We start from the raw sequence: 26,255 nt of genomic DNA, 5'->3' as shown, positions 1-26,255 counted from the left end.
TTTCATTTATCGAAAGAGTGGTTTTTTTTTTTATTTTCTTTAGCAAAGTACAAAGCTTCAAGTAGAGATGGTGCTAACTTTTGAATTCTGATCTGCTATTTTAGTCTATGACCACCAAGGGAAAGACAATCACACTTAGCATGTCAATCACCATTATTTCTTTTGCATGACAGCCTTCATGACTAGTTTTAATCTGCAATTTCTATATTGTAGCTACTGGATAAAAACTAATTAGCTGTTGGGCACAAGAGTCTTAATGGGCTGAAAAGAAATTTGCCTTGCTAAGCCAGCAGATAAAGGAATATATATTAATTATAAGGACAAGAGTTTTAACTAGATGCATTAAGGAAAAAAGAGTGGATCAAGACAATCACCAATTTCATTGTAAGGTTCAGTACTGGCAAATATATATTAAAAAACTGTGGGCAGTCCAAGTTGGTTTTTTGTCTTTTTTCTAGTCCTGCAGACGATTTTAAAAGTTCTTGTGTTACTGAGTGGACAGTAAATATGGTTTTCCTTTATTATGTTATTTTGAATTCAAATTGCCCTTTTCTGTCTAGCAATGCTTTTAGTTCTGATAAACCTGAGGTCATATTGACAAATTTCCTTTTTCACAGATTTGAAACTTTCAGTCTTAATATCAGCTGTGATGTCCTGTCACAGAGTCTAAAGATTTTAGACTAATCAGTACTAAAAATCACAACAAAATCAGGACAGTGGGCAAAATTTGGAATTGCAAGAAACTCAGAATAAAATGTGACCTACAAAATTAGTCTTTGAAGAAGATGTATGAACTGGAAGAATCACAAGTTTGACTTTGAGATGCTTTATAAGCCTACAGTGCTGACAGTTAAACACATTTCTTTTTCATTATGTAAAAAGAAAATAGAAAGAGGGCAAGTCGGTGAATGGGCCAAAAAACAGTCTTTGTTTGCTGAGACACTGGCAATGTATCAAATATCAGAACAGATTCTAGAATTATGCTGTGGTAAGCCAAAATACTTATATTTCCATAAGCCAAATCCCTTATTTATATTCCCTCTGCAATGAAGGGATACTTAGCAAGAAGTGTCTGTAATTTGTGCAAGGATCTGGACCAGAGAAGAAGGAGAATGATGGCAACCCCAACCTACTAACCCTCAACTCCCCAACCCAAAACATTCAATTTAGCTTGTGTGGGTTTTTTTTTGTTTGGTTCTTTTTTATTTTGTTGTGTTTTTTTTTTTGTTGTTGTTGTTGTTTTTTTTTTTTTTTTTTTTTTTTAGTTTTGGTTTTGTTTCTGTTGTTGCTGTCTGGGGGTTTTTTTGGGGTTTTTTTGAGGAAGATCCTTACTGGACTTCAGATTCAGTTGAAAAATTGACTAATCAAGAATGGAGTTTATTTAGCCATTAATTATCCTAGGAACAGAACATAAATAACCACATGTTCAAGACGCTGCTCTTTGAAGAAAAAGCTTAAAGCGGGAAAACTGAGGTGCTTCTGAAGTCACCTATCCAATGCAATCTATTTTTATACATACAAATTAAAACAGCTCTACCTGAGAGTTAAGACCTTTTTGTCTTAGTCAGTTTTCAGGTAGCACTTTGCTTGTGAGCATATTTCTAAGCAACAATCGACAAAACCAAGCTAATGGAAAATGCGTAGCGTTTACACAGAATCGGTCACAGGTTATTTAAGGACAGCTCTGCTAAGTAAAACTAGTAAGATACCTATCTAACCCCACATCAACCTAGCTATAGCTGTATTCGGCTTTTTTTAGGTGCCGGTGTCACCTGAACCACATATCCCCTAGGCAGCCGAGCCCCCGTGAAGATCTTCCTTTCGTGCGTCTCTCCAGGTGCGGGAGCGACGCGCGGGGAGAGCCCTGCCCGCCTGAGGAACGGCCCGGCCGAACGCCGCTCCAGAGGCGGCTGGCGGGGCACGGACCGCACCGGGCTCGGACGGGGAGGAGAAAGCGGCGAGGAGGAGGCGGTGGCAGCCATCCCCCCGACCGCCACCCCGTGGCCGCGAAGGGCCGCCGGCCACACCTGTGCCCCGCGGCGCCCCCGGCTCGCCCCGCCCCGGTCCCTCCCGCTCCTGGCGGCGGGGCGGGCTCGCACCGCCGCTATTTGACCCCGCACCGCGCTCCCCGCGCTCCTCTACCGCTCTCGCCGCAGCCCCGACCTCGCCCGCCCCCGCCATGCCGAACATTGTGCTGTTCAGCGGCAGCTCCCACCACGACCTGTCCCAGCGGGTGGCGGACCGGCTCGGGCTGGAGCTGGGCAAGGTGGTCACCAAGAAGTTCAGCAACCAGGAGACCAGGTGTGCCTCTGCCCCCTCTCACCGCGTGTCCCGTTCCCACGCCCCGCTGGCGTCACGGGCGCACCCCGGACACACCCCCGAGGCTGCCGGCGGCGGGTCCCGCTGCGGCGTCACCCGGGGCTGCCGGCGGCGGGTCCCGCCGCGGCGTCACCCGGGGCTGCCGGCGGCGGGTCCCGCCGCGGCGTCACCCGGGGCTGCCGGCGGCGGGTCCCGCCGCGGCGTCACCCGGGGCTGCCGGCGGCGGGTCCCGCCGCGGCGTCACCCGGGGCTGCCGGCGGCGGGTCCCGCCGCGGCGTCACCCGGGGCTGCCGGCGGCGGGTCCCGCCGCGGCGTCACCCGGGGCTGCCGGCGGCGGGTCCCGCCGCGGCGTCACCCGGGGCTGCCGGCGGCGGGTCCCGCCGCGGCGTCACCCGGGGCTGCCGGCGGCGGGTCCCGCCGCGGCGTCACCCGGGGCTGCCGGCGGCGGGTCCCGCCGCGGCGTCACCCGGGGCTGCCGGCGGCGGGTCCCGCCGCGGCGTCACCCGGGGCTGCCGGCGGCGGGTCCCGCTGCGGCGTCACCCGGGGCTGCCGGCGGCGGGTCCCGCCGCGGCGTCACCCGGGGCTGCCGGCGGCGGGTGCTGCCAGGGCGGCTGAGCCGGTGCGGGACCCGCGTACGGGTGGCTCGGTGCAGGTGCAGCCGCGGGAGCTCGGCGTGGTGCGGTGTGTCCCGCCCGGCGCTCGTCCCTGGTTGTGCCCCCTCCCTTCCCCCGCCTGCGGAGCACGAGCACCGCACCGCAGGTGTCCCTGCTGGCTTGTGCTGGCCCAGCTCGGGAGCGCTCCCGTCGGGAGCTCCTTGGCCGGAGGAGGGCTGGCACGGCTCTGGCCGGGTGAAAAGCATCCTCCCTCCTGTGCGGTGGGAACGGTGTTTGCACAGACAGCTCGTCTGCGACGGCAGGTGCATCCCGCCGCTCGCAGATAATTAACTGCGCAGTTAATCGCCTTTAGCTACCTAAGGATAAAAAAATAGTCTTATAAACTACAGTATGTCATGCAGTTTTGTAAGTAGGTCTGAGTACAGGCAGATATAAGAACAGGATGGTAATGATGGATCAGATTTTAAAAAGGGTCTAGGTCGAATTACACTTGCAGAATTTTTTGCAACTGGTCTTTATTTTGCATTAGCATCCAGGTGTTTGTGTGGTGGACCCGTTACAGCTCCTGTAGGGCTCCACTCCCTAGTCCAAGACTGATGGTCATACATGAGAGTGATACAAGTTGTTGTGATGGCTTTGGCTTACTCCTGGAAGTGCAGTCATACCAGTTTCCTAGCCAGCCAAACACAGGGAGTAACAGGTAACAGTGCAAGAAATCCTGTGTGAAACCATGAAGACAGCTTGCTCACCTGGAGTCTGGGAATGTGCTTGCCAATGCTTTTTCTATCAATATTACCTCTCTTTATTAGTGTGTCATCTTAGCTTTATGACCCACCTATTTAATTCGCTCAGTTTTAATGAAGAATTTTAAATTGGGGTGACAGTGGTGTGTTCACTCCATGAGCTGGTAAGACTGCAACTGCTTCTCCGTATAGGTATGTGAGTCTAGGCTGTCAGCTGATTCTGAAACACAAGTTCCTGCTGTAAATATCTGGCTAGTCTCTGAAGTTCTTGTATGTTTCTTTTTATCTGTTCTTGCTCTGAATCTTCTGAAAAAGCATGTTTTCATTGCTTCCTTTGAAAGATTAACATGATGTGTTCTAAAATTGCCCTCACAAAGCTTGTCCTTTTCTGTCTACATTTTTGCATTCTCAGTGCAGTTGCTCTTGTTCTAGTTATGCTCACTGGCATTACTATAAACCCTCTTCCATTGGTGTTTATGCAATCTAATGTTTGCACACTCTAACTCTTCTATTCATTCCTGATTAAATGAAAGCTTAAATCTTCTTTCAATTCTTTCCAGCCCCATACTCATTTTATTGCTCTTTGATCTCCTTTCTGCATGATAAAACTTAACTTGTGTATTTGGTTGCATGACTTCCTTGCTAGCTTGTCTAATATTTTTAATGTTTCTTCTCCAGAGACATTTATCTTAATCTGTGCTTGAAACATAGCAAACAGCAGAACTAAACTGATTTAGATTTCATCCGAGGTAGAAATTGATTTCCACAATTTGTATTTTTATTTTATAAGATAAGTTAATGAAATTCTGGGCTTCAGGATACACCTATTTTTCCAGGCATGGAAACTTCTCTCTACCATTAAAAAGAAGGTAGTGGTGACTGCAGTATGTCAGTGGTTTGGCTAATCTAGTAGTGCCTGTTTATTATTTTAGGGAAGTAGTGATGTACACATATACGGAATGTATTTATTAGAAATATTATTTCTGTTTGCTTCTGTTGCAACATGGCAAGGCTGACATTATATTTATTTATTTAATTCCCTGAACTAATATGGCTTAATATTTTAAACCTTGAAGTGTTTGGGTTTTATTTGTTTATTTGTTTTGTTTTACAACTTCCTTCTTTTGAGTGTCTAATCTGAATTTCCTGTTTCACCTTCAGCAAGTACAGTTGTATCCACTATATAATATTGCAAGTAATAAATATTCTTAGCAAGTTACTTCAGGATGTTGACTTTCCAGTTTTTAGACTTATGTTCTTTATAAAAAAAATCCCCAGCAATAATAGTAAGATAATTCCTCAACAATGTATTTGCAATTAAACTACAGGTAAAATTGATACTTATGCAGAGGGGTTCTTTCCTGAGGCATCTGGATTTCCAGTCTTTCTATACTGTTAAATTGTGTGTATCTAAGCAAAAAATTACTTCTTCCTATATACAGTGACTCCAGCACAGTACTTTTTTATAATTTTTCTTCCATTTTTAAATTTATGAACAAGTGTATTGGCATTATGAAATACACTTGCAGTATTGCAGAATACTAAAACCTGATAGTTTAAAAGCTCAAAGCACCTTAAACCTTCCAGTGGCAGTCCAGCAATCCCCCATGCAAACAGATAAGCCTGGGCCTGAGGGTCAAACTCTTGTTTTGTCAGATCTGTTAAGTTAGCAACTTGCAGAGAAGATTTACCTTTTGTTCAAAACTCTGGTTTGCTATTTGCTGTATTCTCTTAAATATAAATGATGCATAAGTTGACAACTGTGTGCAGCCCCAGGCTGAAATCCTTGCACAAGGTCCTAGCTGGAAGCCTTTCACTTGAGAGCTGTAATTAGTCTGGCTTGCAGAATAGAGTGAAGGGAAGAGTTATTAAATATTTTGCATTATATTTCAAGTCAAACAGGCTTTAGGTTTAAGTCCCAGTTCTCAGCAGCTGTAAGTGGGTTTGAGAAACTGATGCTGAGGTTAGGCCAACCACTGACAAGTGCTGTGGCTGAATAGCCAGTGCCTGTATGTTTACAGCTTCAGAACATTTAAAATGGGAAGGCTTCTCATTTTTGTCTGTACAGAGACTGGTGTACCTAGCAATAATATCACAGTCCTCTTCTGATTTAGGCAATCAATATTCTTTCAGGTTCTGTAGCTGGTAAATGTAATGTCTGTGCTGAGAAAGTTGGGGAAATTGCTGGCAGACTCAATTACTGCCCATTTTTTTCCTCCTTCCCTTTAAACTGTATGGAAATGCTTTCCTTCAGCTGGCTACTAAAGTCAGGCAACCCTACCAAATGCAGCACCAGAGCTCCTCAATAAACTCTGGTTGTGGACAATAACTGTTAGTCTGCACAGCTTGTGTGTCAGTTAAGTGCCAGCCACAGTGTCATGGTAGGAGCTTGGGTGGCACCACCTTATATATCTGGCAAAATGATAAGGACTGCAGTGGGGGCTTAGTCAGTTTATCTTCTTCAAACCCCACAAGCCAACTGTCATCAGCAGTTTTGAGGCTGGAGGAAGAAGAAAGGAATGAAAGTCCTTAAACAGGGATGGCTGTTGTAGCCTCAGCATCATGAAACTGTTAGACTGACATGTAACAGATGCATACAGATATTAAACACTCTGAAGCTTTTTGCAAAATTATCTTCAAATACACTGAGGTGGCATTTAATTAAAGTTGCTGTACAGTTAAGCCCCAGTGCAGATATTTTTGGTGAGTCAATTGAAAAAATATGATTAAATTCATTACTTTGTAAATAATTTTATTTTCTTACAAGGTAGGGTATTCTTCCTTCTCTGAAGACTATTTATTTTAACTCTGCCCTTGATGTACTTGTTATTCTCAAAATGGAGAAACTACTCACAGATGGCATTCTTTTACACACGTTTTTCCTGGTGAAAGATGTTAGTGCTGCCACCCATTCCTCTGAGATTCCTGGCTTCTTGCTGTCAGACCCACTGGCTGAAGTGAGTCTTGTAGATTTTCTTGATCAGAGAGGAAGGGAATTGAAGTCCTGCCTGGCACATATGAATTTGAAGGCTTCCTACCCTCAGCCTTATTCAGCTGCTGAAGTTGGACTGTTTCAGAAACATCAAATAAGAGTGAATGTCATTTAGCTTTTACAGAAGGAAATATGGAACAGACATTGTCTGCTGTATGGGAAAATCTGTGCTGTTGATATGAGAGCCATTTTTTTGTGAGTAAATTAAACTGGATGTCGTGGGCTGATGTTTGATCTTGGAAGTTAGGAAAAAGTAGTTGATATTTCCCTGGAGAATCCAGGATGAGTTTGAGTCTGTATTTCACACAAAGTGGCAAAATTAAATCACTTTGTTTCATGAAGAAAGTAACTGAAAAAAATCAAGAGCAAACCTGGAAATTTATGTCCTAGGTATTTACAATTTGTCGTCTAGTTTTAAGACTTCCTTCTTATGTCCCCATCACCATCCTTGTACTGCAGTTGTCTCAGATGGGACTTGACCTTACTGCATCTCGTGTAACCTGGTTCCTTTGGATCAGCTGGTGTGCATCCATGAGCTGTATCACCCTCACTGAGTAGATGGTTTGGTGTTTGCAGATCCCTAACCATGGAATGAGCAAGCTGAAGTCACAAACTGGTGTTAGAACAGCTGAAGACAGTAGGGATTAGAGACACATGGGGATATGAAGTGTTTCTTTATACTGCCCAGCTGCTGAGCAGGTGATTCCCAGCTGGGCTGGTTGTGGTCTGCCACTCTCAGTGGGGGCAGCTGTTTCCCTCTCTCCCAGCTTGGTTACATTGTCATGAGCAAGAGGAGGCTGGAGAAATAGATTTTACCAGCTTGGTTGGAGAAGGTAAAAATTGTTTCTGGACTGCGCTCTGTATGTGTTAAAGCCACAATAGTGTTTTGTTTGTATAGGGAATTGAAGACACAGCAAATATGGCCATTTATTGCACTGTTCATTTCTCTGAATTGGAAAAGGACCTAAATCCTTTAAAGCTTTTGGTCTGAGAATGCCACTTATTTGACCTTGCCATATATGGTGCACTATTATCTTTGTGTAGATGCTAAATACTTGAAATTAAAAAAAAAAAACCCTCAAAAAACTCAAACAAAACAAAAAAAAACCCTCACAACACCACCTTCACCCCCCCCCCCCCCACCAAGAAAAATAAAACAAAGGCAAGCCAAATAAAACCCCTTATATGTGCAAATAATGGCTGACAGTCCCAGGTGTTCTGAGGTGCAGAGTTTGGTACTCAGCCTTTGAAGAGTTTTTGCACATGTTCAGGCCTGTTAGATGTTTGTTTCCAAATTTTTGAGGGTAGTTTTTGGACTGCATATTGTTAAACCCAGAACTTGCTCAAGAAAAGGTGTTTTCCCCTTGTGGTGGCAGGCTGTGTGCCAGAGTGGAGGGTAACAAGATATTTCCTATCTTCTGGTGTTTACCATACCAGTGCTCTGCATTAGAACTGGGCAGTTGTTAATGGAGATATAGCAGGGGAACTGTTAGTCAAAGTGGAAAAGCCTAGAGTAGAGGGGACACCATGGGTGCCAGGAGATATGGGATCCATATAGCCTTAAAACCAGCTCTGGCATTTTTATTGTTTCTTTGTTGTTTTGGGCTTTGCTGGTACCCACTTTGTTATGTGACATTACATCATATGAAATATTTGCCCAGTAAGTTAAAACTCTTGGGTTGAAAGACTTTACTCTGGGAAATGTGTTCCCAAAGGTAAGAGGTCAAACACACCCTGCTGCTCAGTGCTTGCCATTGGCTGGGTTTCAATGAATTGCAAACTCAGCATGTGGATTTGTTTCATCACTTTTGAGCTATCGATCCATTTGCACACTGTATGAGGACTCTAGACCTTCATTTTTGGCCTCTTCTCTGGGTGTTGGAAGGGCCTGAAATACACATCTACTTTATTAGCATCTAATTTGCTTGAGAAATCTTACTTTTTATAAGCATGGCTGGAAACTTAAACTGCTGTAATTATTTAAAAAAATACATAGAGCCCTTGTAAGTGTATGATTTGAACATCCTAATTATGTATTTACATTATTTACCTTTTTAGTCTGGCTCTACATATCTAATCCCCCATTTCCCCACAAGTGCTTGGTTTTTAATTAGGACATACAAATTTATAGTTCCCATCACTAAGTTCAGTTGGGACTGCACTATATATCTAGCTCAAAAGGATCGCAATCTGCGATTACTCCTGGTTCTGATTTTTGCTTAATGGATGCTTCAGCCATTGAAATAAGTTTATAACCTAACTGGGTTTTGTGCTGTATCCTTAATTCCTGGTTATTAGTCTGTCCAAGTTTCTACTTATTAAATTGAACTCTCAAATCAGCCTTTGCAAGTTGAAGGCAGATACCAACACTTAAACTTGGTATTCATCATGTCCTGTCATATGTGTATCTTTCCCAGCTAGAGCCTTGTGCTTCTGGATGCCAAGCAATTGGTTCAGAGTTAATTACTTTTCTGAGCTATTGATTTTTGTAAATTTCCCTTTTAAACACAATTGTGTGGTGTCAGGGCTTTTAATGTACAGGTTCTGTTGACTCTTCTTGAAGAGAAATTTATTTAAACTGTTACCAAATAGCTGAATTTGATTAAATTGCACAAAATAAACAGAGCTTGTAATCTTGAGGCAAGAGCTTGTTTTTGTGTCCTTCCTCTGTGCCCTATGTGAAATTGTTTAAATAACCTCATAAACAGTTAATAAGGTGATGATAGATGGGGGAATTTAGTAGTAATGTTAATAAGATAGCTGTCACAAACTTTGACTGCAGTTAGCTTAGTGTTGTCTAATAGATATTTGAAATACATCATTCAAATACCAGATTCTTTAGTTTATAGTCTTTTATTGGTTGTCTGACTATGAAAAAAAAGAAAGGGACAGGGCAAAAAAACACAAACCAAAACAAACCCTAACTGCCAATTCCCCTCCCTCCAGTTTAAAAAAAAAAAAAAAAAAAAAAAAAAACAGAAAAAACAAAAAAAACCCCAACAACAACAACAAAAATACACCACCCAAACCCCCGCCAGTGTGGTTAGTACAGGCTGTATCTGATGGAACACTTGCAACACAATGACTGGTTATCTTTTACTCTCTGGCTCGGGGAAGGTGAAATAGGCAGCTCTGTGCGTATCTGTTTGTTGAGTCCACACAATACCTCTTAACACCACTCTTTGAGATGGTAGGAAATAAGACGTACTGATCTGTTGCACAGCTCTGTCTTGTTGACTGGGAAATGTGACTACTCACATTTCTATGTGACAAGTAAGTATGTCATTCTAGCCTTAAAAACATAGCTACACTTCTTTTTCAAATGCACTAAGAGAGAAAGAAGTAACATGTTTGTTTTCTAAGTTGTTTACGAGTTGATGTTTATTGGTAGCCCAAGATCATAAGAAAAAAATAGTTAATGACTATGGAAAAATCATCACTTCAGGTACATGGTATTAACCAGACCTATATTTATCTGAAAGTATATTCCTTGACCTTCTGAAAACTGTTATTTTTTTAAATGAGGTGCATAGAAGTGACAGTTTTTAAAAAGAGTAAACCAACTCCAAGTGTTCTTTCAGTATATAGAGAACATTAAGATCATTTACTTCTGTCCCTCAGCCAATTTTTTTTCCTAGTATGTAATGTTAGACTGTTAAATTAGCTGTTCCTTTTTTTTTTTTCCTAAGTAATAAAATAATTTTTCTTTGGGCATATTCCAAAGGTGTGGTATGAGATAACACTCATTATAAAGCAGGTCTGTGTAACTGCTGAGTCAGGGTGCAATCAGAATTTTTTTAAGCCCTCACAATAACCACAAAGCTATAATAATGATTGTAGCCACATCTGTAAACTTGTGAGTAGATTCTTCACATGGAGCTGGGTTTGTGTTCAGGAAGGCTCCTACTTAAGCCTGGCTAGTTTTTTCCAATCATGTATCACACTTAGTATCTTGCTGAAAAAAGTAAGGTTGACCAAAACTTGTCCAGCTCCAAAAAGGAAAACAAACTTAGAAAATATTTCAATCAAAACAGTATTCTTTGAATGGCCTCATTCCAGTAGTCAAAAACTTAGAGAGGGAAATAACAATTTTGTGACCAAAAAATTGAGTCTTTGTGGAATGATGAAAACCTCTGAAAGGTTTCCTGACATATATGCAGATGATGCTGTCCCTCTTACCACCTCTGTCCTTCCAGAGACCTGATGTTTGATGATTTGCTTTCTTTTGACCTTAAGAAATCCTGCTAGTAGCATTCTTAGGCAAAAAAAAAAAAATGTATTTGGTTAAGGAGAAAAATTAATATATGATCTTTATATAGCTGGTTTGAGGCTGCAGAGAACTCAAATAGGGGAGTTGAGAGCATGTACTCAACTATCTTGATAGTGATAAATGAAATGTGCTTATCATTAAGATGTTTAAAAGCAGTAAATTCCTTTCTGTGGAAAGCTCAGGAGTCTTACATAGCACCCTGAGAGCTGATAAACAAAACTTGTTAGGACTGTGTTTGCCTAGAGCAAGCCTCAGCATTGAAGGACCCATTAGAGAAATTATTCTACCCACATCTGGGCCATTTGCATGGTTTCCAGTCAGAAACTTCTGCTTATTTGTGTCTTGGGTAACGATAGAACCATTGAAATAAGGGCTCAATATATTCTAGCATAACTGAGACTAACATAGTAGAGCATGGGTTTGCAAGGTCTGATTACTTAATTATTTAGGCAGTCTGTATGTTTTGTGTACAATGTACATTGATTTAGGGAAAAACTAAGGTTTCTCTGTTATATTTATATGTAAGTTTTGGAGTAACGTGTGAAAAGTTAGTGTGGTTCAGCAGTTAGATATTTTTTGCTTGGATCTAGAATTGAGAAAGAACTATGCATTCAACAGTTTTATTTTTCCTGTTTGTTTTTAAGTTTAATTTAATTTTTGAATTCCGTGGTGTGAGCAGTGATTGATCCCAGAATTTGTCTTGAAATCCGTGGAAGAACAAAAAAACTTAGATACTCACATAATGAACCAAAGCATGTAAGCACAGAGCAAATAGAAAAACTGATATGAGAGTTGAGCCATGATAAGCTGTTGATTAGCAGCCTTCTTAGCTTTTCTGTAAGATTTTTGTCTTTTAAAAACGCTTTACTTGAACATCATGGTGTAGATTTTATAGCTGTTGGTTGGTGCTGACCTGATGAACACCATACTGGCTTATATTGAAATTGTCAAGGAGGCTTTTAGGGAAATCACTGTAAAAATAATCCTACTCTAAATGGGAAGTTTACAGAAAACCTATGGTAGTTTGTTAAAACATAACTGGATTTTTTTATATTTTTATTTTTTAGTAATGCTTTTCCAATAATTTAAGTGTTGAAATTATCATCTCCTGCTCTTTCAGTGTAGAGATTGGTGAAAGTGTGAGAGGGGAAGATGTGTATATTATCCAGAGTGGCTGTGGAGAAATAAATGACAACTTAATGGAACTACTCATCATGATCAATGCTTGCAAGATTGCATCATCCTCCAGAGTGACTGCTGTAATTCCATGTTTTCCATATGCCAGGCAAGATAAGAAAGACAAGGTAGGTAAGAATTGTGTAATTTTGGAAGGCTTCTGTTCAGCTTGCTCACTTGAAATTTTTGGAGATTAACAATTTTCATAAACATTTAAGTGATTTGAAAGATTTTATTTCCCCCCCACGCCATCCTTTTCCCTTGATAAAATGTTCAATTATTTTATCCACAAGGAATGAAGTGAGACAATATTTTTTTGCTTGTGTTTTGATAATTGACATGACTTCAGTTTGCAAAAATAGGTATATTCTATGTATGTGGTCTATTGCAGAGTACTTTGCTAGAAAACTGCATTTTATTGGGCAGTTTATCCTGCTTTTTCAAAGTATTTTGGGTTTTTTAATCCCTATTAATGTGGAGAGAACACCTTTTTAAGAATTTTAATTGCATGGAATTAAATACTAAATTCAAAATGCTGTGACAATTATGTAGGTAGGTTTTATCTTAGATGGTTAAACAGAGCAAAATGGAAGGAACTGATAAAATCCACAATACAGAACAGAAATTAACAAAAGCATTATTTTATACAGCCAGACAGATTTAAAAAAAAATCTGTGTGTAATAATTGTTTTGATTTATGAAGGAAAGAAACTGTATGGAAACCCCATAAATGCTCTACTGATTTTATTGCCCTTTTCCTGAATTTGATCTGTCGTAACTGATGAATATATCAGTTCAGCCAAGTTGGTAACACAGTATTAAACCCTCTGTGGAAAGTGAGACTGATTTTAAAAAATTGAAAACTGGACTTTATCTCTACGATATATACAAATAAAAACCCCTTTGATAGGTTATATGCATGGTACTCTTAAAGTAAGCTCACTTGAGAAGAAGTAATAAGAAATGTGAATTTGGCTTTAAAGATTGGATTGCAATGATTGTATTTTTCGAAGATTGTCTCTCTCCTTTACTTCCTGTAAATGGACTGCCCCCTCCCTTTCACTTTGGCCATCAAGCAAACCATTCTGCAAGCCTTCTCTTGATCTTTATGTTCTTTTATATAAAAAACCTAACAGGAATGAAGTAATGGAGAAGCTAAAAATAATAGCAATTATTACAAAATATCTAATAGCCTGTGATAACTAAGAACAAAATTTTTAAAAAACTTATTTTCTGGTATATTAATTATTTAAGTGCAGGCTCTGTAATACCATACTACTACAGTGATGGTCTACTTGTTATACTTCCAAAAATGGAATTCCAGGATTAAAAAGTAAGACCCTATTCTATGCCTACGTCTCTGGGTACTTCATTTTTGCTGTGCTTTGTAGTGGATGATTCTTTCCCTTGATTACAAGGGCTGATATACTTTATATCAAAAGACCTTGAAAGGGTAACAATTGGCATTTTGTTGAAAAGAAGGAAAAGCATCTCACTATGTTTTGATTTCCCACTTCATATTTGGGAAGTTCTGCTGTACCAAACTTATCTTGGTATGGGAAAAGGATAAGTATATTCCAAAATTTCCATGCATCTCAATTGTCATGTCAAGGGTACCCAAACTTCACATGGAAGACTTCCAGAGACATTCTGACCCACCCCTCCAGTGTGGTGGCACAGAGCATGCCATCCAGGAGCATTTTGTATTTCAGAAATGCCATCTGAATATGAATAGCCTAGGAAAGTGATTTTGATTAATAGAGATTTTGAGTTGGTTTTTTTTTTCCAGACTGTCCTCTGTGTGTCACTGAGTTCCACAACTGTAGGCATATATTTTTTGTTGTTGTTGTTTGTGGGGTTTTTTTCCCCCCTCTGTTTTGCAATTGAGAAAATGTTTGCCATCTTTGGAAATTAACCTTGGTAGTTGACCTCCGTGTTGCAAAATAAGTTATAATACAGCTGTCAGCATTGGACAGCTTATTGACAGGGACATCTTTCCTCCAGCTTGCATCAGATCACTTGGTCCTTGACCCATCATGAGTGCACAAGCTTTGTGCTGAAGTGTCAGTAAAGTGCCAGCCATTTTCTTCCTCTGATTGCACACAGATTTTCTTCTGTGGTGGAAGATGTTGCTTGACTATGAACTGAAGTTTGCTTGACTGTGAACTGAAGCAGTATAATCTTCAGTAGATGGATGTAGTTTTCTAGTTTGAATTTAAGTTAGTGACTTTAATTCATTATGAGCTAAATAGACTGAATCCTTGCTGCCTAAAATAACCATGTATTCGTCATACCTCTGGTGCAGTTATGATTTCTGAGAACAATGAAAGTGCTCTTCATTTATTCATGTAAGGAAAGGGCCTTGTAGTAAAAATCTTAGACTGAACAATCTAGTCCACTCTGAAAATGTTAGCGCTAAACCTGTACTATCTTTAAATGAGAAACAGATTATAAAACCCCAAAGGCTTACTGAGAATGATAAGTTCCCAGTAACCCCAAAGGCTTACTGAGTCAGTAAATTAATTTAGATTCAGTCAAATGCTGCCCTAAACTAGAATATATCTGATGCGCAAGCTAGCTAAACTTAAAAATAGCTCAGATGTTTCTGTGCTTTGACTATTACTGCACTTATGCATCCTCTAATATGCCAACCTTCCAAGCTGTGGGCAGGAAACATTTATGTAGGATGCTGCAGAGATGCCTTTGAGATAAGTTAGAAGTACAGTGACAGATGAGTTTGGTGTTCTACAGCTCATGTAACTTTGTTTTTTTGATTTGTAGAAGGGGTCCGTGGAGCGTTGGGTAGGTATCTTTTTTTTTTTTAATCTAACACTACACATTTCCATTAATATGGCCTTGAAGGGTGAAACTTACTGGGTTACATTATGTATAACTAGGAACATTTTCAGTTTCACTTCTTGATTTCAGTTGTGTTTCGCCTAGGCCATGACAGTAATCCTGTGGAATAATTGCTACAAGAAAACGCCTAGATTCTAGTTTAAAAAAATTATTTGGATATTCAAGATAATGGCTGTCAATTTCTGAGGCTTCAAAGGAAATCTCGTTTTGAAATTATAAATGTGGGTAATGCATTAGTGAACATTCAGTATCCATACACTTCACAACTGGCTTTCTTGGAAGTGAAAGTTCCAGTTATAAATCTTTGGGCTTTCTTTTGATTTCCTTTTTTTTTTTTTTTTTTTTTTTTTTTTTTTTTTTTTTTCTGTTCAGTGTGCATGTGATGAATATTGAGCAAGACAATGTACTAAGATGCTTAAAGGCAACAGAGCTTTGGTCTTAATGGGCAACTTTTACTTTCAGCTATGTGTCCTTTGCACAGTTACTCTTGTGATGTTATTTATATTAGCTTTGTGAATTCCCCCTGCCACTGGTAATTCAAGTGATTTTTTTTTTAACAATTTAGTTTCTGTGCATAATCTAATGCTGCATTTCACACTAATAATTCTGAAAATAATCTGAAATTACATCAAAGAATTGAACAATGAATACTGTGAATCTGTGTCTTACCTCTCTCATCAGAAGGGAACCTTAGAAACTACATTATAAGGAAAATCATGGGTTCTCATTCACCTTTGTCGTCCAAGTTTCTGAATAATGAGGTTAGGTTAGCTGAGGTTTCCATGAAGGGAAGTGTCTATTCTGGAAAGATAGGATAGTTCAAGCAGGAGAGCAAACCTATCATTTCAGATTTACCTGTTAGTCCAGCTTAGTGGAGGCATTAAACTAGAGTTTTGCAAAGAGCTGGTAAGAGAACACTGCAACAAAATGAAAAGAGTAGATATTAAATATTTTTTGTTAGAAGTTAACAGAGATTTGAGAGTATTTTGAAGTCCAGCTTAAAAATGTCAGGTGCTAAAATGAGCCGAAGTGATCAGGAATTCAAATGGCATGAACAAAAATTTGCTACTAATAATAGAAATATCCAGAAAGCTTTGGGTAACTTACTGAACTGAACTTAAATGAAGAGCAATGTTGTTCTCAGTGGAAAATCAACTGTGCTGAAGCAGTAATGATGATGAATTCTTCTGGAGCAACATGCATCTGAATTGCAGAGACCTATGCTGGCTGTTGCATCTGCTTTCTGTGTGTCTTACACAGACAAAATGGGGGTGATGTTCTGTGAAACACAACACCCAAAAGGGATGGTTTCCAAAATGAAGAATTTCAGTAATGATGGTGATAAACTTGATCTGGCCATAAAATGAGACTGCGGTATCTCAGTTTCTATTCTGGAAGTCTGTTGTCAATCTGCAGGTTAAAACAGAGAAATGCCCGGTGTCCACCTAGACTAGAAACAGTTTTGATGGAAATATTGGCTTCTTGACAGGACACAGATGGAAAAGCATCCAGGCTAAATTGTCAGTGATTCAGCTCATTGTCACTTATGCCCTTGAGCATCAATGGAATGAAAGCAGAGATACTCTGCTATTGTGTGTATGGGCTGGAAGGAGAGGAAGTTCCTGGGAGGTGAAATGAGGCTGTTTGACAAAGAAATGTAGCAGGAGAGAATAATGTGCCAGCAGAAAGCAGTCTGATATTGGGATGGAAACTCTGACTTGCAGTTCTGCCTTCATGTTAATATTATTGCCAGCTATTAGCCTTATTTAAAGATTAATAAAAGAAAGCAGGAGGTTTTGTTTAGTGTAGAGAAAACTGTCTAGGGAAACACAGGTTTTTACAGAGCTTAAAAAATGAAAAAAACTTTGGAGTAACTAAAAAAAAGTGACGTATCCTCCAGTCATAGTTTCCTTTCTTTGTTTGTTCTGCATCCTTGATGCTTTTAAAAACCTCTTGACATTGGCATTAACTTTGCTAATAAGATTTTTTTTCTTCTTTAATTCATTCCACTTAGGATTTCTTCATCCTCCCCTGTACCTTTTGGTAGTTCTAGACTCCTAATTGCATCCAGGAATTAAACATAAATTAAAAAAAAAAAAAAAGGGTAAAAGACACCTGCCAACAAGGATCTGCCACAACCTTTAGAGTGTTATGAAGAAATGCTTGATACTAACATTGTTTTAAAGCAGTGTTCTCAAAAGTTGGGTTCATTTTGCCTTCGATCTTCAGGTTTTGCAATGTTTCTTAGAACAAGATAAAATTGAGTGTTTCTATGGAGTAGGGAAGTGAGGTTAGCTAAAACTTTTAAGTAGAAGAATTGGAAAACTATATCCCAAATTCAATCTCTTTAATACAAAGCATTATTAGGCAGACTGCGCAAACAGATTTAGATCTTCCTAAATGCTTTACTGAGTTTCAAAACCCTAGTAACAAGATTGACAGGCTGGTTTGACTGAAATTCTGAAGCTTTTCATATCTAGATTCCAAATATTGTAAAGGAAAAAAGCAAGAAAAATAGCTAATCCTCTTATTCCTTGCATCTAGTAGAAATATTTTTTAAATGTAAATGTTTGTGCTTTATTTCTCAGAGCCGTGCACCAATCTCTGCAAAACTTGTTGCCAACATGTTGTCAGTTGCAGGGGCTGACCACATCATCACCATGGACTTGCATGCTTCTCAGATCCAGGTAACTTTTGGTTCTTATCTGCTGTCCTAGAAGCTCTACTGAATTAATGTGACAAGCTGATAGTAATTATCTGTGACTTTGGTCATTATTTTGAAAGTCTATGTACAGAACTGTGAGGGTTCAGAGAAAGTCTTGCTACCTGTTTCTAATGAAGCTCCATTTTAGAAAGAGATCAGTCTCGATTTTATGGGGTGATTTTGTAGTTACTTCAAATATTTGTGCATTGGAACTTTGGTAGAATTTGCCAAATCTAATATAAGAGCTTCCAGAATATAAAATATACTGGCTTGGAGCAAATTCTCTTAATCTTGCCTTGTCAGAGATTATAGTGTTGCCCGAGTTTTGTTGTTACAGCCAAGGGTGTAATATTTTCTTAAAAGAAGTGGAGATGGAGCCTGGCAACCCTTACCTGGCTTACTGCTGAATCTGACAAATCACAAAACCTTTGCCTCAGACACAGAGCAGACATAATTCAGCATTCTCATGTGTACCTTGTTTCAATATAACTTATTTTTTAATAGAAAACACCATATGTTTCCATTCTGGTGCTCCATTTAATCAGAATTTCTTATTATGCTAGATGGCTGTCACATAAATAAAAAGGTCTAAACCAGATTTCTTGTTTTTACAACTTGTACAAAGATTCCATTTTAGTTTGAGTCCTCCCCATGTTGCAATACTGCTGTTAATGTCAAGCAGTTGAAATTTATGGAAGTTGAGTATTATTCACTGGATGTTTTGAGAGCTTTCGCTAGCATGAATTAACTTGAGTGCCTCGAGGTGATCATATTTTCTGATTTTTCTATCAATTGAGAGCACTTGTTTCCTTTTTCTCTAGTCTTGGGTGATATTTTTTGAGATCTTAATATTTATTTGACTTCAACAGAATTTGATAGTAGTAGCAAAAGCTGAATTAGACCAGTGTAAAATACTAATGAAGTTCTGCCACTCATGAAAGGCAATGTCTTGGTTCTTTCCCTTTGTCTTTGTTCCAGGTAAGATACAAACACATATTCATTAAAGTCTTTCTCTTTTGGATTAGGGTTTCTTTGACATTCCAGTAGATAACCTGTATGCAGAACCTGCAGTCCTGCAGTGGATTAAAGAGAACATTCCTGAGTGGAGAAACTGTATCATAGTCTCACCTGATGCGGGTGGTGCAAAAAGGTACTACACAAGCCTAAAACAATTAGATTTACATATAGTGGTTAATGATCCAGTTTGTCTAGTCTTCTATATTCCTCTGTGAATTGTGCAAGATATATGGTATGTCAATGATTAACCCAACTGCATTGTAAAAACAGAACAGCTAGTTCTTCCAATGCTGCTCATGCTTGAAAACATTCAGAAGCTTTCTATACTCTAAAGAAGATATTTTTCTCTCTCCCTGGATATGGCCTCATTAGCTGAATCCCTCCACCAGAGGGAAGAGATTTTTCCTGCTGCTTGCTTCTTTAGTCAAGTTGCTGCACCTCTTCCTGCTTCGCTCTGGAACTGCCTAAGTTTCCCTTCTCTGTCAAAGCATATGGCCTATTCCCACTGTACCTGCTGGCATTTAGGTAAGAGCTTGCTTGACTCATATTTCTTTTTTCTTTCCATTATTGATTTCCAGATGTAAACCTGCTGACCCCAAGTTTTGCATTATAAATACTAGAAAAGGGAATGAAAGTTTGAGTGACGAAGGGTAAAAATTGAAAACTTAGTTCATTGGAGGCTTTCTTCATTCACAGCATGTGTTACTCATTTAGCAGACTCTGTTTTATTTGGTATTGATTGAGCATAAACCAATGCCAAAGCTCAGAAGCAGACTGGCTGGTGAGGTCATAAAGCATGGCATTGAGGCAAAAGGCTTATTCTCAGATTTTATTGCTCATGCTGCTGCTGCAGAGGGAACAAAGACAAATGAAGTAAGACTCCTGTAAGCCAATAGCAATTTAAATGTCTGAAATGTAGTATGGGGAAAAGTGTGAAAGTCTGTCATCATTTGATTTTAATTGAAGTCCTTGAGTCTGTTGTGAACATTCATATTGTGATGATTTTTAGGGAAATAAGACTGAGTGGAACCCCTAGTTGCTTTTTTTTTTTTTTATTTGGTTTTTTTAGATTAATCAAGTTAAGAATGTGAAGAACATAGAAAGCATTCTAAAAGATTAGAAGATCACTTAGTCAGTTAAATTTCTTTGTTCTGATCAGGATACTGTTATTTTTGCATTTGATTTTTATGTTGGTTTTGTTTTTAACACAAAATACAATCTTTGCATAGAATTCAAGTCAGAAGACAGCATTTTTTCCCCTAACAGGTATTTCTGCATTATCAAATTAATCATAAAAATTTATTTTTCAGAAATCACTCACTGTATTTAATATAGATAGTACAGTCTATTTTAGTGTCTTTCTGTTGTAATACAATCAACCAGTTTCTAGTGAAGCAGGGGTAGATGTTGTTTTCAATAAATTCATAGCTTCTTCTTAACCTCCAGTAATAACATCTAAAGAAAATTGTTTGACCTTTCTATTTAAAATATGTAGAACTTCAAAATAAAATCTAACAAAAAGTTAATAGAATGTGAAAATTGAACATAAATGGTCTTAAAATTTAAATCTGTAATATTAATTTAAAATAAATCCATTTTCTTGCACTCATTTCAAATACTTGAATTGTCTTTTGTTCCTTACCACTTGCTTGGTTTTTCCCCAGCTTATTAGATGTTGCAAATGAGATAAGGCATAGAAATTCTATTGATATCTTAATGACTCTGAGGTATTGAGACTTGCTATGAAATATCCATAGCACTATCCATAAAAAAATGCCAAAATTTTTTGGCTTTTGATTATCGTCCGTTTGTTGAAATACGGTAACTAAAACTTCCATATTTAAGTGGTAAAGAAACAAAATTGTATTCTTTATTAACCATGCATGTTAATAACCTTGTAAACAACATTCATAGTCTAAAAAGGTAGGCTAAAAGGTTGCATCAGCATTTAGGAAAAAACATGGAATTGTTTATTCCTGTCTCTTTATACCTAAGAGCTCTATTATTTTAAACAAACTGGAAAAAAGCAAACAGAAGTCTGTAACAAGAGAAGTTTATTATTAGAAGTTTGTTTGGCCACCAGAGGTCACCCTGAAGAGTTGTAAAAGGTCTTTGTCAAGCAGATATATGCTAAGGGAATTATTAATGAAGTAAGCTACTTGATTACTAGTCAAGTACTGTGAAAATAATTATTAATCACTATTAACTTGTTTAGTTTTTTTCTCCCTTTGTCTTGGTTTTAAACCCTGCAATGGTATTTTTCAGTTAGAGTGTTAAAGTGCACATTCCTGTAGGCTTAGAATTGACTTCCCCCTACTTTAAATTACCTAGTGTGACTGGTATTGCAGCAGCTTAATAAAAGCTTGTAAATAGCTGAAATGTTTTCAAAGCCAGGCACTTAGTGACAGAAAACCAAAGTCAACTCAATTAAAAAACTAATTTTTGGGGTATAGCTTAAGACACTCTGGTTCATAATTAGCAGTGAATTAAGATTGCTTCTGCCTGTCTCATTCCTTGCAAAAGTTTTTGCTGTGGTAATTTGAAAGCCAGAAGGCAAAAACTGTTTTGTGACAAATACATCTGTATGACTGTTTTTTTCTTTTAAAATGGTTCTCTAAACATGGTCTATTTCTTCCTGTAACTTAGGGTTACTTCAATTGCTGACAGACTGAATGTGGAATTTGCTCTCATTCATAAGGAAAGAAAGAAGGCAAATGAAGTGGACAGAATGGTCTTGGTTGGTGATGTGAAAGACAGAGTAGCAATTCTTGTAGACGATATGGCTGACACATGTGGCACAATATGTCATGCAGCAGACAAGTAAGTGTTACTATGATCTGTCTCACTATAGTTCTCACTCGCTCAAAGCTGATGACTGAAATTGTTCTCAAAGCCTATAACCTAACCTCTGTAGTATAAAGTCATTCTGACCCTTGAGTTGATAGGTCACAGTTCTGTGATTCAGCTGTGTCCTTATTTAGAACATGAATTGAGAAAATATTTACTAAATATATGATCTGTACCTAGGAAGAGCACAGCATAAATAAAATGTCATAACTTGGAAAGGTCTTGGTCCATCTTGTGCACTATATAGTTCCAAGGCAGAAACAATAGCTCAAAAATAATTTCCTCCTTGAACCTCATCACGGAGCCTTTCCACTCTCCTTAGGCTATCTTTAACAAAGCTTTACTGGATTTAACACTGCAAAGTATTTTCACCATCGTGTCCAATGCAAATGTAATATTAGTTTTCACTGTAAATCTTAAGCATAAAACTACTTGTCCTTTTCATCTGGGGAGGTGAGCATAAGTTTTCCTGTCTTCTGTCTGAAAGTTGGTTGAAGAGTTCTCATTTCCCTCTTGAGTAATGAGTATGTTCAGTCTTTCCACAAGGTTTCTAGACTTCTGTTCAATTGTGACATCTTCTGAATTCCTTCCAGCTGTTCCACTTCTTGAAGAGGAACTTGTGAATGTAGAACCACTAGCCTAACTAAGGCTCTAGCAGTGCTAAGGAGAAAGGATTACTTCTGTTTTCCAGGTGCCTTTATGCTGGTTCTTTTCAGGTTAGTAGTAGGGCTGGCTTGTGTTCATCTGGTTCTCAACCAGCACCCCCAGGTCCTTTTTTACCAGATAGCTTTCCAGCCTCTCTTCCCTGAGCCTGTAGCACTTCATGGGCTTGTTGTGACCAAAAATGTGCAGGACCTAGGACTTGACCTTATTGAGCCTCATACAAATGTCCTCAGCCCATTGATCCAGCCTGTCCAGATCCCTCTGCAGAGCCTTCCTGCCCTCAGGCAGATCAACACTCCCACTCAACTTGGTGTTACCTGCAAACCTAACTGAGGGTGCCCACAGTCTGCTTGTTCAGATCCCTGATAAAGATATCAAATGGGTTTGGCCCTAAGGGTAACCCCACTAGTGACTGGCTGCCAGCTGGATATAACTCCATTCACTACCACTTTCTGGGCCCAGCCATCCAACCAGTTTTTTACGCAGTGAAAAGTATACCTGTCCAAGCTACGAGATGTAAATTTTCACAGGGGAATGCTGTGGGAAATGGTATGAAAGCAACAAGTGAGTTAGACATTGTTCTTGGTGGTTTGAAGTAAAGTTAATCTCATGAGTTTACAGTTCTTAGTTGCAGACTTGCTGTTTGCACCTATATAAAGGATGTCAAAAACTCACATATAGTCTTGTGTTTCTTACAATTTTCATGGAAATTGGATGAAATTTTGCGGAGATGTTGTGTAGTTGTTTGCTATCTGCATTCGAATCTACATCATATCTCAAAGTATTCTTTTAGGCCGTGCCCTTTGCAGATCAAAATCACAAATTGCCTAGCCAACGTCTTTTTAATACTCTTGTGCATAGAGGAAGTTAATTCCTGTCAAAAACCTTTATTTCTTTCCTGTTTTGAAAGATGTACTCTTTATTTACCTTCAGTACATTTCTAGAGACCCAATTCTAAAACTGTCATTCATCTGCAGTGTTCACTAACAAGGATGCTTTTGCTTCAGTGATGCTGCCTTGTGTCATGTTCTTGGCATGAACTAGTGCTTTTCATTAATGTCAAATCCAGGTGGGATGTACTTTGTGTATAATAAGACTCATGCACCAAAATACTCCTCAGAACTCTTTATGTCTCAGCAACCTAGATGCGATTCAAGCAGATGAACTAAGAAATATATTTTCAGGTACATCAAATCAACTTGATTAAGTAAAAACTGAAGTACACACACTTGGTACATACTCACCCTGTTGTAATGGATACAGCTTATAGGCTGCAGGTACTAAATGTCATGCTGAAAAAGACCAGAAAACTTAAGTTCTGTTAAATTGTTCAAAGTGAGACGATGTTTCTGTGGTTTTATTTTTTTTTCTCTCTTATGCTTCCTCCTGTGCCTTTTTGATGATCTGATAAAATGCCATTTCTCAGGGCCTCTGTTACTAAGACTAGATAGAGAAGCAAGTAGGACATAGCTGAGCATCTGGAGGCATTGAAGCTATTAGAAACTAAATTAGGATATTTTTGACTCATTCACAAGATGTTCTAGTTTTTTGAGTTATACTTTTTTTCCTCCTCATGCATCACTTCACTGTGGGCTTGGATCAGCAGCATGTATTCCCACAACTTTGCAGTAAGCTAGGCTTTTAATCATTAACATTTCTTCTTCCTCAGAAACTCCTTCCAAGCAGAACTGTTTGAATTGCAAATGAAAATAAAGGGAGAAAATAATGGAGGCACATATTTAATAATAGAGTTGTGAATACTGCCCTCCAACCTACTTAATTTTTTGCCTGGTTAAGATAGAAAGGTTGTACTGGAGTTCATTTTTATGTTGTGCTGATGTGGTCCAAAGTGCAGCATTGTAGATTAGTATCACTGCTGCAAATAAGAACTTTTAAATTTAATTATAATTTTTGTTGGGGGTTTGTCTGAGACAATTCCAACTTTTTGAGGTTATACAAATGTCTGAATTATTTTGTAGATATTTTGTATGTAGGACTTTGTAAGTAAAATGTATTTTGGCAGTTTGTATCCAGCTTTATCTATAGCCATGTATGTAAACATGCATCACAGCATGCTATTTTTGTGTGTTCTACAGGTTAATGTCTGCTGGAGCTACTAAAGTTTATGCCATTCTGACTCATGGCATCTTTTCTGGTCCTGCCCTCTCTCGGATTAATAATGCATCGTTTGAGGCTGTTGTGGTAACCAACACAATCCCCCAAGAAGAGAAAATGAAACATTGCCCAAAAATACAGGTACAGTGGTATTTTTATGTAATTTTTTAGAGTTGGTATTTGTGTTTCACCGCTCACTGGTGCTAGAATTTGTGCTATGAGATAAAATTAATATTCTTTAATACATTCTTTGCAAAACATTTTGCTAAAACATGCTAAAGAACTGTTTTAAGGGGATTCAAGTAAAATAACAGGGCACTTCAAAATATTTGGTATTTGCCACACCTTGAGTATGCTTGATTGTGGAAAAGTGACAAATATAAAATTGACTGGATTTTTCTTTTTTTTTAATCAATATTATTCGTACAATATTTGCATGTAGAACCTTAGTTATTCTGTTGAGGAGGCCACAGAAATCCCAGGTGACATTATTTTTTCTTGAAAAACACAAATGGAATTGTTCTGTAAAGTTGTGTATCCCTTTTGGAGGTTTTCCTTAGTACAGAGTGGAGCAAAACATAAAAGACTGAGGTTTTAAATGCTTTACTGGATTTTTTTAAAAGCTTAACATTTGGTATTTATTGAAACAGGGCAAGCACTTAAAAAGGTGTGCTTCCTTTAAACTGTATTTATGTGAAGTAGACACTGCCATCTGATGGCAAGAATAGTGGGGCTTTTTGACAACATGCCCTTTGTCAGAAGTACTCAACAATACAATGCTCAGTGATCCTAATCAGTGCTTTCTTACTCAAAAACTGAGTTCTTACTTGGTATTATTGCAGTTCTTATGTATATATTCAATGCCTAAGCTTTAATGTTTTATTACTTTCTAGAAATAAAAGCTACAAAGGTAGATGGAATGTTTGTTTATATGGTTCTAAACTGCGTAGTTTATTGCTCTTGGCATGCCATCAAATTTTTCTTCTCAATTTTTCTTTCAGTTTATTGACATTTCCATGATCCTGGCAGAGGCAATTCGAAGAACACACAATGGTGAATCAGTGTCTTACCTGTTCAGTCACGTCCCCTTGTAACTGCAGGGGATTACACTGCATCTTTGCAAAGGTCTCTTAAGCTGACACTGTTTTTAAGTATGCACATCAACCATGAGAAATTATCTTTGTACAATTTGAGAGCTTGTTTGTTTAATTATCATATTTGTCTTGTAATTACCATTTGTTCTTTGTAAATGGGCAATAAATCTCCATCTTGCAGAAACCTTATGAATTCTCTTGACAGTCTGGAAGTCTTACGTGTTGTGCAAGATTTTCTATGTGCCTGTTCTCACATTCAGCTAACTGCTGCGTCAGATCCATTTTTCTATACAGAACTGCAAACTGTTCACAGAACTTAACGGGATGGATACGTGTAAGATCATTCTCTGTGTTAAGCTAAATGCTATGGACCTGAGTTTCTTGTGTCTATTAATCTGTTGGGCAAACAGCTGGGGGTTTTTGTTTATGTTTGAGTGCCATGAACAGTATTTTGTGAGCCCTCACAATATGGAAAGGTCATGTTAATTTTGAAGCACTGTTGGCAGATACATAGTATGACCTGTTTGATACACCTAATGTTCACTTTTTTTCCCCACAAGATATTTGGGGCTGTTGTTTTCTTTTGTAAATCTCTCATCACATTAAATTGTTTGTTTAACATCTATTCTGTAAAGTTGCTATCTTGTAAGATTGATGTTTTGGTATTCCCAGTATTATTAATATCAGTTGTCTAAACAATGACCAAGCTTTAATTGTGAGCAGTTTGGTGTAAATTTCATTTTTTCTATTTTCAATAGTTTTAGACATTCCCTGATTGTGATGATAGGACTAATTTAATAAAAGCTTTCCTGTTAATATTGTAAAGATTTATTGTGCCAAGT

The 26,255-nt window shown here is 38.7% G+C and overlaps 1 protein-coding gene across 2 annotated transcripts; it reads left to right on the top strand.

Annotated features, from left to right (window-relative positions):
• The first annotated feature begins 2,124 nt into the window (after positions 1 to 2,124).
• Positions 2,125 to 25,602, top strand: PRPS2 (phosphoribosyl pyrophosphate synthetase 2). 2 transcript variants are annotated; one of them, XM_068180061.1, is made up of 8 exons: positions 2,125 to 2,301; positions 12,059 to 12,242; positions 14,896 to 14,916; positions 17,562 to 17,660; positions 18,703 to 18,827; positions 21,341 to 21,514; positions 24,301 to 24,460; positions 25,321 to 25,602. In XM_068180061.1, exons 1-8 carry the CDS (start codon positions 2,180 to 2,182, stop codon positions 25,411 to 25,413), a joined length of 978 nt encoding a protein of 325 aa, XP_068036162.1. In that variant the 5' UTR covers positions 2,125 to 2,179; the 3' UTR covers positions 25,414 to 25,602. The 2 variants fall into 2 exon arrangements, with proteins under 2 accessions (XP_068036162.1, XP_068036163.1); XM_068180062.1 differs by lacking the exon at positions 14,896 to 14,916.
• Positions 25,603 to 26,255: the final 653 nt, after the last annotated feature.

The sequence above is a fragment of the Anomalospiza imberbis genome, chromosome 2 (assembly GCF_031753505.1).
Source record: "Anomalospiza imberbis isolate Cuckoo-Finch-1a 21T00152 chromosome 2, ASM3175350v1, whole genome shotgun sequence".
NCBI classification, from domain to species: Eukaryota; Metazoa; Chordata; class Aves; order Passeriformes; family Viduidae; genus Anomalospiza; species Anomalospiza imberbis.
Note: the sequence above shows the minus strand (reverse complement) of the source record. Positions and strands in the feature narration are given on the sequence as shown.

Coding starts and splice junctions, on each gene's coding strand:
- PRPS2 (XM_068180061.1), top strand. CDS start 2,180: ATGCCGAACATTGTGCTGTTCAGCGGCAGCTCCCACCACGACCTGTCC. Junction 2,302..12,058: donor TTCAGCAACCAGGAGACCAG/GTGTGCCTCTGC, acceptor CTGCTCTTTCAG/TGTAGAGATTGGTGAAAGTG. Junction 21,515..24,300: donor ATATGTCATGCAGCAGACAA/GTAAGTGTTACT, acceptor TGTGTTCTACAG/GTTAATGTCTGCTGGAGCTA.